This window comes from Tachysurus vachellii, chromosome 11, assembly GCF_030014155.1.
Source record: "Tachysurus vachellii isolate PV-2020 chromosome 11, HZAU_Pvac_v1, whole genome shotgun sequence".
Taxonomy (NCBI): Eukaryota; Metazoa; Chordata; class Actinopteri; order Siluriformes; family Bagridae; genus Tachysurus; species Tachysurus vachellii.
The window spans coordinates 14998450-15012376 of NC_083470.1; the positions used below are offsets into that span (position 1 = coordinate 14998450).

Genomic DNA, 13927 nt, shown 5'->3' on the forward strand with positions numbered 1-13927 from the left:
TAAGAAAAGAGGCAGATGAATTGATGTTCCAATCATGCCTACTGCCTACCATACAAGCCCCTGGAGGCAGTGTTATGATCTGAAGTTTCTTCAGTTGGTCCGGTAAAGGATCAGCACTATTATTTGCCCAAAAAATGAGGTTAACTGACTACCTGTAGATACTGAATGACCAGGATTTTCCATCACTTGATTTTTTTCTTCCCTGATGGCACAGGTGTATTTCAAGATGACAATGGCAGGATTCATTGGGCTCAAATTGTGAAAGAGTGGCTTAGGGTGCATGAGATCTCTATTTTCACAGATGGATTGGCCACCACAGTGTCCAGACATTAACCCCGTTGAGAATCTTTGGGATGTGCTGGAGAAGACTGTATGCAGTGGGCTGATTCTCCCATCATAAATTTTGTGATATTGCATAAGCTCATCAAAACAATGCCATGGAGAATGCTTGCTGTAATCAAAGCAAAAGGCGATTCAACAAACTGTTAATGTGAGTTATAGACAATGTATCAGACATGTAAAATGTATTTTATATGTATAATATTTCCAGTAGACAATTGTATACATTTAATAACCCCTTCAGTGTGTCTCTAGAAAAAGGGAGAGGGTCAGCTAAGAAATCATGACATTAGATGAAATAGATCATAATATTGTGTTTTATATAGTAATTAGCATTTTAATTAATTACATGACCCAATGAAAAATCTGCTTTGGCATTTTTCCTATCACCATGCTAAGATCTGAGCTGGATATCTTGTATACTTCAAAATAAAAATCTTAAGAGTATTTCAATGACTGAATGTTTATTCTGTTTTATTCTGTATGCAGTATGAAAGTATAACTGTAAGAATCTATGAGATGTGACTTTTTCTCCTGTCATCTAGACACTTGTACACATTCCTGTAATCTTTCTTAAAAAAATCTATGCTGTTGATTCCCTCTCTCTGAACATTTTCTACCTGCCAAATAAAACTGGGATCTGAGGAAATATGCATGTCATATCACCCAATACAGTAACACACAATAAGTTGTTAGAGTTCTTATGAAATACAAAGCAAGAATACTATCACAGCATTACAGTGAAAATGATTTACCCAACACCTTTACCTGTCACATTTAAAATAAGAGAACGTGTGCTGTTATGATCACAACTCAACATACCCTGTGGTCATAAAGTTCAGCTCACAGCTCCTCATACCTCAAAGTTCATTTCTGAGCATAGGTTTCTGTCTGGAGTTTCTCTACATGTGCTCTCTATATCTGTGTGGATTTCCTCCAGGTTCTTCTGTTTTCCACCCACTGTTTGAAAAGGAATATGATACAGTTTGATAAGCTAATATGTTATTTAGTTTGTATCCTTGCTCTGTGCTCTTGGAGTTGGAATTGTTCCTTGGACCCACTGTGACCCTGATAAAGTGGGTTTGATGGTTAAGGGTAAAATGGTACAGGTTTCTGATAAAACCATAAAATGTACAGAATGTAAAATGTACTCTTTTCAACAGCCATGTAGGTAATGTTTAAGGCTATTCATATAGCAGCCAATGCCTTGTAAATTCTATTGACTTGATAAACTAGCTGAGAAGACAGGAGCCACAAGCAAACAGAGAAAGTATTTAAAGCCTGTTTAAGACATTTAGCTTTTATTGATCTGTTGTTCTACGTTTATAGGAAATCAAGTACAGATTATTATATATCACAGATAACTTGAAGCCTGTAAGAAGTTTTACAATAAATGTATGGTTGAAGTGAATGAGCTGACAATGTGATTTACACTGACATCAGTTAGTTTAGCCATCTTCAGATGAATGCAACACACACCTGTTTAATGCCTTTTGGACTCAAGACATAAGCCAAGAATGGGTTGTTCAGTTATAGTTAAATGTCCACATATTTTCCTCATTTCCTCAAGAAACCTTTCCATTTGAATTGTAAATATTTAATTGGCTTGTCATTGTAATACGTGTCAAAATGGGCAGTAATTAAAATCTATTTTGAATGATCAACTATTTCATATCACCATGAGTCCTTGTTTTCTAGTGAGCAGGCCACAACACTTCCCAGAAATCTGTGAAAATTTACAACTCTCATTGTTGTACTGTTCTCCGCAAATGATATGGGGGTGGTGGAGAAGCACCTTCAAAATATTTCCACATTTACATCTGAACAAAAGTAATATGCACGGATGCATCCTGCTTGCATATCAACACTTATTTAAATTTCAAATTTAACAATGAACCCTATGAAAACAGGATACATTATTGCCTTCTTATGAGACTGATGCAGTGTATTCCCCCTGAAGCCATAAATAAAAGGCAATAAAACTGAAACTTTTAATAAGCCCCTATAATATGTCCCTTAGGGGGTTTATAAAGTGTATTTAGCATTTCAAGCTAAAGAAACAGTTGACTCCTCGGCCCAGTTTGGCATTAATAACAAAAAGAAAAATGACAGATGTGTTTCCATTGTAATTTCTCGCAACCTATGATTTCAAAATGTTTAACTGTGAGAACTGAATATTATCTCAAAATGATTAAATCAATTTGTAACTGCCTGTTATTTTTTTATTTATTTATTTATTTATTTATTTTAAAACAATACAATGCTGTGCATATTTGAGTGGAATCTTTCCTCTAATAATGTGGGCCGAGAATCTGCTAGCTTTCTAAAATCTTTAAAATGTCATATGGGTAGTGACATGCAGTCTCTTCCAGGTCTATAGCTTTTAGAAAGCTATTTTACTGTCTTGACAGTTCTCATTTTTAGGAAGCAAGATACTGATATATTTTAACAGTCCACAAAAAGGTCTTCCACAAGAGGGAGCAAGTGATGTTAATAATTTATGAAAAATGCTCTTGCATTTCAAATGATGGAAACGACCGACAATCTGAACATATATATTAATAATAGGTGAAAAATAACAATAGCAAAAGTGAAATTGCAATAAATATGTAAAAAAGTGATAGACAGGTTTAAAATAGTGAATCATATTCCACACCCAATAATTTATAGAATCATAGTAACAAAGCAGAACTTTTCTTTCTAATAATAACTTATATTTTAATAAATATAAATTTTCTTTAGTCTTTATATGAATATGTGAAACAACATAGCTGAATTTTGGATTAAAACGGTTCTTTACTATTATTACTACTATTTATTATTATTGTTGTTGTTGTTGTTATTATTATTGTTATTATTAGTATCATTGTTATTATTGTTATTATTATTACTATTATTTTTGTTATTCTTTTTCTTCTTCTTATTATTATCCTCATTTCATGCAAAAGTAAGCTTTTTTCGCACAGAGCATTCAACGCAACACAATGACAAAGTGTAAGGTTTGTCTTTACAGTTATTTTTGTTGAAATAAGATTATAGAAGTCATTTAACGGTTTGCTGGTCGCTTTTTCAGTTATGTCTATTCCAATAATTAATTTATGTTTATTCTAATAAACAAACAGTTTGGTTTCTATTTGAAGTTTGTACTTGTTCATGTTTTTAGGTAAACTATGTTGAGATGTTTAAAGATCATCATTAAAACTATTAACAGCACCAATTATGTGACGTGTCTCTTCCTTTTACGCACAAAATCTAACACGTTCATGATTCCGTTGTCTCCTTTTCGATAGCAGACGATATCGATCAGCGCGTTACGTCATTATCGATAACTTTCCCGAAGCAGAACCAAGTGCACTTGGCCAGTTAATCCCTGGACCGCACCGAATACGTTTTCTTCTACTTTTCTAAATCCATGATGTGTCGTCCAGTCGCTTTCTCCTTTAGTCAGCAGCGTTAAGTTTTTAGGGGCGCTGCTATTTTCATTACCTTTTTTTTTTTACGCGGAGGAGCGTCAACGTTGCTTAACGAGGGGAATCCAGCCCATATATTTATTGTAGCCGGTGCAAAAAAAATCTCCTCAATATACCCCAAGATGGCCGCCGATGTGGGATCGATGTTTCAATATTGGAAGAAATTTGATCTACGGCGGCTGCAGGTAGGTCATGTCTCTCACCTCACTGCAGTAAACAGTTTACTGTATATTACACGATGCAAAGAATTACATTTTGTTTCGTGGAGACTTTTTGCGGCGAAACCAAAGCCGTTGCATTGATAGTTATTAGAAATTGATCGTTCTGCCTTTGTTCGGTTCAATCATTGATCAGTGGCGGAGCGGAGCGGAGCGCAGCGCGGTGTCGCTCTACATCCACCGCTTTTACCTCCATTTCTCGCTTCTTTCCTCAACATTTCCTCCGCTTATCGTCTGTCGGGCTTCGGCATAGAAACTTTTAATGCTCTCGCGAGTCTTGGTGTGTGCACTTAACTTTTTAAAAGGCGTTTATTCGGATGTTTCCGAGGTGGCGCGTGACGGATCCGCGTGCGTGTGATATGACATGATGTCTGTAACTGTTTCTTGTTCATTGACGTTTATGTCATATAGTAGATGTTATTGCATGGTCAAGATCATATATGAGATGTTATTGCATGGTCAGGATCATATAAGAGATGTTATTGCATGGTCAGGATCATATAAGAGATGTTATTGCATGGTCAGGATCATATAGGAGATGTTGCATGGTCAGGATCATATAAGAGATGTTGTTGCATGGTCAGGATCATATTGGAGACGTTATTGCATGGTCAGGATCATATAAGATATGTTATTGCATGTTCAGGATCATATAGGAGATGTTGTTGCATGGTCAGGATCATATAGGAGATGTTATTGCATGGACAGGATCATATAGGAGATGTTGCATGGTCAGGATCATATAGGAGATGTTATTGAATGGTCGGGATCATATAGGAGATGTTATTGCATGGTAAAGCAACACGCTCGTGCTTTAATGCTGCATGTTTGTGTTTATTTGAGCTTGTGATGTGCAGCCTCACTATGAATGTTAGTAAAAGTTCTTCCATTGAGCTTTTTTTTTGTTTATTTGTTATGCTACCTTATGCACAATATTTTGTTATGTTTGCAAATAGGGTAACTTTCAATATGTTAATTATCCTCCAGCTAGAACCCTGTATTTTAAAGAACCACATCCCTATTGTTTTAGATGATTAAAGTGGTTTTCCGCCACGCTGATTATTTTCTTTACCCTATTACTGGTTCATAGCTTATACGCAGTCACTTTAGTTTTTTCTGCGTAAATAATGCGGTCACCGCTCGACCAGAGACAAAAGGTTTCGTCACGAGTCCCGATGTTGCGTTTTAATGCAATCACGCGGCGCAAACTGCTGTGATTTTATCGCCGTGTGGCAGCTTGCAAAACCTAAAACGTGTTTTTATGTCCGCCTGCTTTTCCCCCCGCATTGTGAGCCATGCTCGGCCAAGGACTGTGTAATTGCATTCCCTGCTAATGTTTGTAAATCAGCCTGGGCCGGCGCAAGGGCACCGTCTGAGGCGCGTGATTGATGTCCTGTAACATGAGAAATGACGGGCGCGTGGAGGGAAAAAACCGAACCGGAGAGGAATCGCGTTTTGCGCCGCGGTGTGTGGCCGTGTGTGTGTGCGTGTGTATGTGTGTGCGTGTGTGTGTGTGCGCGCGCGCGCGTGTCTGTACTCGGAGCCGCTCAGAGACACCGATGGGTTTAAATGTTTTGATGGAAGCAGTGCAGCGGTTTTAGTTTGTTCAGACGTATAGACACTGATGCGACGTTATGTTTCCGTGTCCGACACTGATATTGATTTGTATAAAGAGCGAATGTCTTTTACACGGAGATACCGTACAGTGATGAGCACTGATACTGTAATACACATACAATGGACTGGACACACTGTAACACACTATAACACAACTACAATGGACTGGATACACTGTAACACACTGTAACACAAATACAGTGGACTGGACACACTGTAACACAACTACAATGGACTGGATACACTGTAACACACTGTAACACAAATACAGTGGACTGGACACACTGTAACACAACTACAATAGACTGGACACACAGTAACACACTGAACACACTGTAACACCTACAATGGACTGTACACACTGTAACAAACTGAACACACTTTAACACACTGTAACACTGTAACACAACTACAATGGACTGGACACACTGTAACACACTGTAACACACATACAATGGACTGGACACACTGTAGCACACTAACATACATACAATGGACTGGACACACTGTAGCACACTGTAGCACACTGTAACACACAATGGACTGGACACACTGTAACACAACTACAATGGACTGTACACACTGTAACACACTGAAACACACTGTAACACACTGGTATCACAAACTCCAGGTACACTGCAAGACAGTATTTCAAACCTGGAATTTGATGTTAGAAAGTTAAATGTGAAGTTTTTGACATCTTTAACTACACAGCAAAGACAAACCTCATTTTTAAAGTGAACACATTTAGTGTTGGAAATGTAAGCAGTGGTGGCCAATTTACCACCACGCATGTTTTCACCTGTATGTTATAAACCTTAATACTTACTTCCTAATTGTGTGCAAATCCTCTCTCTCTCTCTCTCTCTCTCTCTCTCTCTCTCTCTCTCTCTCTCTCTCTCTCTCTGTTAAGAAAGCACATGTGAGACTTAAGGCATTACTTTGTTCTGGGAGTTAGTCTGGGTCACACCTGGTCTGGCTTATTGATGTGTTCACCTGCACGCGATGACAATTCAAGGCAATCTGAATGCAGAAAGCGCTGTCAGCATCCTTCATTTATCTTTTTATCATATGAGTTTGTATTTACACATACATGCAGCCAACACCCCAGCCTATACTGACACAGTATATGACTATTTTGAATGAGCTGGTGCATTTTATATGTAATTCTATATATAACGCATTTCTTGGATATCAGACATTTGCTTGGCTCAGATGAGTGTTTAACACGCAACACATCCAGGTGTCATATTTTACTATTCTAATGTGTTTTGACAAAGGATTATGAATATTATATTGTTGTTGTCTTGCATTGGTTCTTATTCTCTTTCATTCATACCCTTTAATACTACACATGCAAGGATAATAGATGTCAAACTGCAGCTCTCACACAGCATGCTGTAGTTGAGTTATCCGAGTGCAAAATTACCCAGTGAATGTGTTTGAGGAATAACCTGGAAAAATAAGTTCAAAATAGAATGAACTTGGCTAAATTATATATAAATTTTTTGCTAAATAAATGTGATAAACTTTAGGTCAATTTCAAACCATTGCTGTTAATGTCATAGACTTTCTGCTAAACAAAACCAAAGAAACAAAACCGAGTAGGACATTGTCATGCTTTAACTTTTATTATTATATAACTATTATTTTTTATTTATATTTCTCTTGGTGGATGCCATGGCCACTGTGTCTACAATGAACCCTCACCTGCCTATGAACTTGAACTTCACAGATATCTATGCATGAGCCTTAAATATAGACCATGAAACATTGGAGAGAAAAAACATATCTGAGAGACCTATGAAACAATAGAAGTGAGTCACATTGACAATTTGTTTGCATCAAAAATCTATAGACAAGCTCAGATTACAGTCCTGTCTTCCTCAAAAATCTTATATTGTCTTTCTCGTCAGTTGTTGTGCTCTAACCTTAGACCCCTTGGGTGGAAATAGTCTACTTGCATCGACCAGTAGGGGATATGTGGGGGATCCGTGGCTGACAGTTGATTTATTACCCTCTTTTGTCTGTGTTGGTCTGCAGCATTGCATATGGCCGTGTCAGATGATTTTTGTGTCTGGGATCTATGTGTCCTGGGTGTCGGGATGGTTGCCCTCCAATTATAATAACTTAAAAGACAACTGCTGTGTTGCTGTTACATCTCAAGGGTGTTTCCATAATTTGCCCTGGATTACAAGACTTGATCTTTTTGAAAAATATTCTGAATACAAAATGCTCTTTGAGATTTCTAATAAAAAATAACAGCATTGCTGCTATTGTAGGTGACAGATATTTGGTTTCATATTTAAGGATTCTGTCTATGAGCACACAACTAGGCTCTTGTTGCTGGTTAGCCAGGTTTTATTGCCTAAATCTTAAGAAATCTTTTCACTTTTAAGCATATTCTTACTGAGATGTCCTCCTAGGCATAAGCAAGATGACACAGAATGGAAAGTGAGCAGGTTCTGTGACCTTGGTTCCTGCTGGTCTCAGGTCACTTGGCCGTTGCCTTGGTAATCATTCACACCAGCCAGATGGCAATTCCATGGGCACCCATCTAAAAGGGCCAGTCAAGAGGGTCTCGGTCCCTGCTAGTAGGAAAACAGGCTTATTCATGTCTTTGTGCTGTATATTAAAATAGTCCAGAATAAAAATCTGCATGATTAAAATGAGTTTGGATGTGTAATGCAAACCTTCCTCACTCTAATATTTGGTGCCTCCTCCAGATACTGATTAAAGCCTGTTTCAGGGTAACTTAGGGATGTCTATATGTAATGATCTGTCTCAGCTTTTGTACTTGATGGTACATGGCAAGTGTTGGTTTTACCAAATATGCTTAATTATTCAGTCAAGATAGAATATAAACAAGAAAATGAACAAAATCATGATTTTTAATGATCATATAAATATTCATTCCTTAATGATAGGATTTTATTAATGTGATTGCACTGTAATTCTGCATGTGTGGGCCATTATAATATATTGCTTGTATCTGGTGGATCAGTCATTTTCAGGTGTGAATGAGGTCAGAAACACAAGAGTTGCGATACTCTGCACAACTCAGTCCCTAGCAGGCAGTAACAGGATCATCAAATGGTGCCACCATACTGCTTTCCATGAGCATGTTGTTAGAGCGTTTCCTCAGTTGGAACAAATTGAATGTTAAGACGACTCAATTTTGCACTTCACTTGTACACATCATAGTAGATTTGCATTTATTGTCGCCCTTCTTGTTTTTCAAATGTGACCTTATGTAGGAATTTGATAGATTCTGCTGGGCAGTTAATAAAGGATTTACAATGATGGAAGGAACAGTGTTTTTGCTGAGAGAAAACCGTAAGTGGAAAGTGTCTTGAAGGATGAACCAGCTCCATAACAGGACCTCTGAGAATTCACACACTAATGCACAGAAGTCAGGCCTTGCAACCAGTCACAGATTATCCATATATATTATTAATTATAACTGCATAATAGTGAATGGGTTTGCATGGCTGATTGTCAAAATACAGATCAGAGATCCTTATCTGTTGATGCTTTAATCTGCAGATATGTGTTATGAAGGACAATTTCTTATCCACCATGCTTGTATGATTACAAACTCTCTCACTGGCTCTAAATCTCTTGTGAGGAAGAAAAAAAGCCTTGACATTGTGGTGAATTGAGTTGTGAGGTCCAGAAGTCACATTCTTCAGCTTTTGCTGATAACATTAGGGAAGAAGTGAAACTGACTCCAGCTTTAAACAGGTTAACTTTCCTTGCTAGGGTTTGGGCTTGTGACTTCAAAACGGATATTCAGCATGAGGTGTGGAGGGATAAACTGTATTTTTTAATGCTGTGATGGGTAACTATTCATAGAGGAGAGAACAGTTCTGTCATAAAACGTCGACTTAATCACCGTGACCCTCCAGGGGATTGATTTTTTTCATACCTGTCCAGAGTCATTTTCTTCCATTCACACCAAGTGTTCCAGGATAAACACGGCTGCTTTGATACGCCTCTGCTTGTTTTTTTTTTTTTATAATGATGGTTTTATGCACCACACAAAGAAATCATGCTTGATGTGATCTGCAGGTGCATTAGCAGACTGTTTGTCTGTGTTAAACTAAAGTAACATGGCCCAGACAAGAAGCACAAGCAGGAAAGTCTGAGCTGATGAAGCATTATGTTGACCTTCATGCTTTAGAACTGACCCTTGCTGTGTTTGTCTGTGTGTTTGTGTATGTGTGTGTGAGAGGGAGAACTTTAACACAGCATTGGCTTAACACTGCACTTGATGCATAAGCATGATGCATGCCTACAGCTTAAGTTAGATCCCCATTCGAAAAATCACTAACAACGTCCCATATGGATAGATCCTCAATTTTTCACTATTGATCTGCACTGAAGCACCACAGTCCTTCATGGCAATAACTCTCAGCATTTTCATATTAATACCTTGTTCTCTGACGCTCCTGGGGATGACTATGGGCTCAGTGCAGGAGTAAATAACGAGGCTTTAACAAAACTTTGGGGATGCATTAGTTTAGAGGAGAAAGAGCCTTGGCTTTTCTCATCTTCTTCAACCTAGCAGTGGTCTCTGTAAACCTTTCTTTAAAAAAGAAGAGAGAGCGAGCGAGAGAGAGATAGCTAATGGCTCATCTGTATGAGCATTAAGCCGTGTCTCCTCTATCCTGTACGCAGCCAGAGCTTGGCCCGATGTGCCATATTGAGCTGTGTACCAGTACGGCAGCCCTCTATATTTGTTTTGCCGGTCTGATGGCAGAAAATTTGAGGACCCGTCTTTCTTGTGCTTTTTAGAGAGCTTTTATTGAATCCGTCCATTCTTCTTTCTCTGTCTTCCCCCATTCTCCCGCTCTGCTGTCTGCCCATCTCGTATCAGGCAGTGCTTCTGTTGACGTAATTCAGTTCCCTATTGTCCATTCTGCCCTTGAGGAATAAAAGGAGACCCCTTGATTGTGTGTGTGCACACATAGTGTTTTGTCTGCATCTATGCAGTGAAGATAGTATTTGTATTTGAATGCAAATTCGTGATTTTATGCTTATCGCTCATAAAATAGATCAATGAAGCATTAATTTGAGCACAGACTAGATTTTTATTATACGGTCATTTTCTTATTGCATTTAAGTTATTAGAGATCCTAATAATATGCTCAGCCTTTTTTTCTTTTTCTTTATTTGTCCTTTATTCAGTATCATTGTAACATATGAATGCGAACCATTACACATGCAGTATGAGAACATTACCATTTCCCAATTTTAGCTGATAACACCAGATCTGATTATAGACCATATAGATTTATTTGTGAAATTATTTTGCGGTTGTTTTTGTGTCTTATCAACACTACCAGCAGCACTATTAATGGTTTGCTAGTTGAGAAACGCAAATATTGCAAATAAATGTTTATTCTTGTACCTATTTACTATTTACTATTCATTTTCAGCAGCTGTATGAAAGCTTGACATTATTTTATTGTATTAATTCTAGTGGCTGTTATGACGAGATGCGATGATATAGCATCGATTAATTACGCTTGATAAATTACACCAGTCCGTTGTTGCTCACAAATTGTAGACTGGGTGTTAAAATTATAATTGTTCTAATAAATTGTGCTAATATTTATACACAATTTTCTGCCATAAAATGAGTAAATCTAAGATCTCATATTAGTGTGGAAGATTTGCGATGAAGTTGATTCTACTAAATTATGTGGAGAAAGTTATAATTGCTGCTTAACCATAATTAGAAGAGTTCATTTTTAAGTAGTATAAAATACCATGAAAACATCATAGATTGTAACTGGTTACATGTCATCGTCACTACATTAAGAGGCCTTTTGTTCCCTTTTGTGGCTCTCCAGTGTTTTTTGGTTTAGGGCAACATTTACTCTTCATAAAGGAGAGCACTCGTATACCTAGGGGAAAAAATAGAAGTATGTATAAGAAAAAGTAAACACAGCTATGCAATGCCTCAAGTATGTACACAAATTGTTACTCACTTTCCACTATCAAATATTACATTCTCAATTTCATAATCATATTCTTATCAGTCAGTCTGTCTAATTGCAAGGTTGAATATTGATCACAATGTAGAATTATTAAACAGATCTGTGCTTAGGTAAACATGGGATAATCGAAAGCGCTATCTATACCAACTGATATTAACTTGTAAACAATAGATGTACGCTGTCTCTTGGTTAATGTTTGCGTCACTGATCTTCACATTGTATTTGCTTTTTCCAGAGAGAGTTTGGGGCTAATGCCCCCCTTTCATTCTAGGTCTTGTGGGTTATTTGACAACGTAAGGTGTTATTTTGGATAATCATTTAAATCTTAGTTTTGCAATGTGATGTCCTTAACCCACTCCAACAAAAATTGTTGAGGCATTTTGGAATTTAAAAAATTAAAGCAGGCTGAAACAGTGAATTGAAATGTTCCCATTCAAATCCTTTTATAGTATAATGCATCCTTCTTTTTTTCCAGATGAATTATTATTTTTTTTCTATCTCTGTCTTTCTCCTTCTCTCCTTTGCAGTTTTCCCTAGACAGGTTCCGCAGTGTTTTAGAGGGGATGGATTTAATTGCTCTGTGGGGATTGGTTGGTGGTGCCGGGCTCGGCTGTTTAATTAGTGTACCCTGCCGGGATTGGTTTAATGCTTTGTGATCTTGAAATTGTCTGATTGTTCAGCCCTCTGGGGACCCCCTTGCTTTCTCACTCTTTCTCTCTACCACTTCCTCTCTGTGCTCTTGCTCTCTTTTGCTCTCTTGCACTCTTTTTCTCTTGCTTTCTCTCTTGTGTGCATGCCACCGAGAGCAGCAGGTTTAGCTAAACAGTGTGGTAGGCCTTACTGAAGATGGGAAGCACTTCCCCCCCTTTCCCCCTGAGGCTTAAGCAGTGGGGTGTAAACATGAGGGTGAGTGTCATCACAGCATCTCACTTGGGGGCCCTGCTCTTCACTCCCTCTGTCGCTCCCTCTTGAGCTGAAGCAGACTCCAAACTGTCTTTCGGGTTACCCATGGCTTCACTGTAGGGACTAGAAAGTCCCTGTGGGGTGAGACTTTTTAAACTTAAACGATTTAGTACAAAATCAGCAGTGAGTGTTGAGCGTATTTTTTTTTTTTTTTTTTAAAGTTTGTGCTGGAAAAATGAACTAGCATTTAGTCTGAGTACATTTACACATTGGTGCAGCAGCCAGCATGAGTGCATGATCAAATGACATTTTGTAAGCAGCTTCTTGTACCATACGTTTATATTAACACTACACATGCCTGTGGATCTGTGCGGCCTTGGTTCCGTCAGCAACCTTTGATGACTTTTTGAATGAAAAATAAAAAACTTGCTACTGTATATGTTAAAATATACATGGTTTCAACCTACTAAATAGCTAGAGAAGAAATACTACTATAGATGTTGTGTTTTTGTACTCATTTACATACCCCATGGGAAGAGGCTAGTCTCTTTAACTTGTGGAGTGGCCGCCAGATTGGTGCTACGTATTTACATTTATTCTTTGGCAGTTATTTTAAAGTAATGCAGAATACAAATCAACCTCAATCTAAGCTGTTAAATGCTCTAAACTGTCAGCAGAGGCTTCCTGTCAGCCCTTTCCCTTCAGAAACTGAATCAAAACATCTGAGTGAACAACCTTAACCACTACTCCTCATTGTGCCCTAATTTTATACTTACTCATTATAATTAACTGCTTATAACAGAGAGAGTATAACTGTACTACACGAGCTGCTGTGTAAAATCAATATGTTTAAACTCAGTTTGATGAAAATGCAGTTTGCCTTCTAAATCTTAACAGTTTGTAGGCAAAGGTTTTTGTCTATTGCCTTTTCCTATAACTCAGTTTTCTTATAACTACAATTTATAATTCTAATAATTTTGTTTTGAAAGTTGGTTGTTTACTCAGTTGACACTAAAGATATAATGTGTGAAACCTTCTAGGTTACTTGTTCTACATACAGTGTTATTGATTTAATTTTTCCTATTTCTTTACAATCTAAGATGGTTGGTTTATATGTAAATGTTGTCTGTGAGCTTTGATGAAACCGCATGTTCGTGCGTCTCCTACAGTGCTCTCTACCCTGTCCTTCAGCTCTGTCATATTAATGATCAAAGCGCCACAAGAGGAGGCTTTATCTGAGCATATACTCATCACCTCTGTATTCATTTCATAACAGCCATCTGAGGAGCTCTGTTCCATTTCTAGGACTGTTAATAGTCTGACCAGGTTGCTCTGAAATACTATCAGCAGCTCCAATTTTCCAGTGTTGCAAGAG

General features: G+C 37.7%; 1 protein-coding gene across 1 annotated transcript in view; it reads left to right on the forward strand.

Annotated features, from left to right (window-relative positions):
• The first annotated feature begins 3880 nt into the window (after nucleotides 1–3880).
• cux2b (cut-like homeobox 2b) overlaps nucleotides 3881–13927 on the forward strand; it is a 97531-nt gene continuing 87484 nt past the window's right edge. The window contains exon 1 of the mRNA XM_060881455.1: nucleotides 3881–3994. Within this exon, the coding sequence (XP_060737438.1) occupies nucleotides 3932–3994 (63 nt within the window). The 5' untranslated portion in view covers nucleotides 3881–3931. The remainder of the gene's footprint in view (nucleotides 3995–13927) is intronic.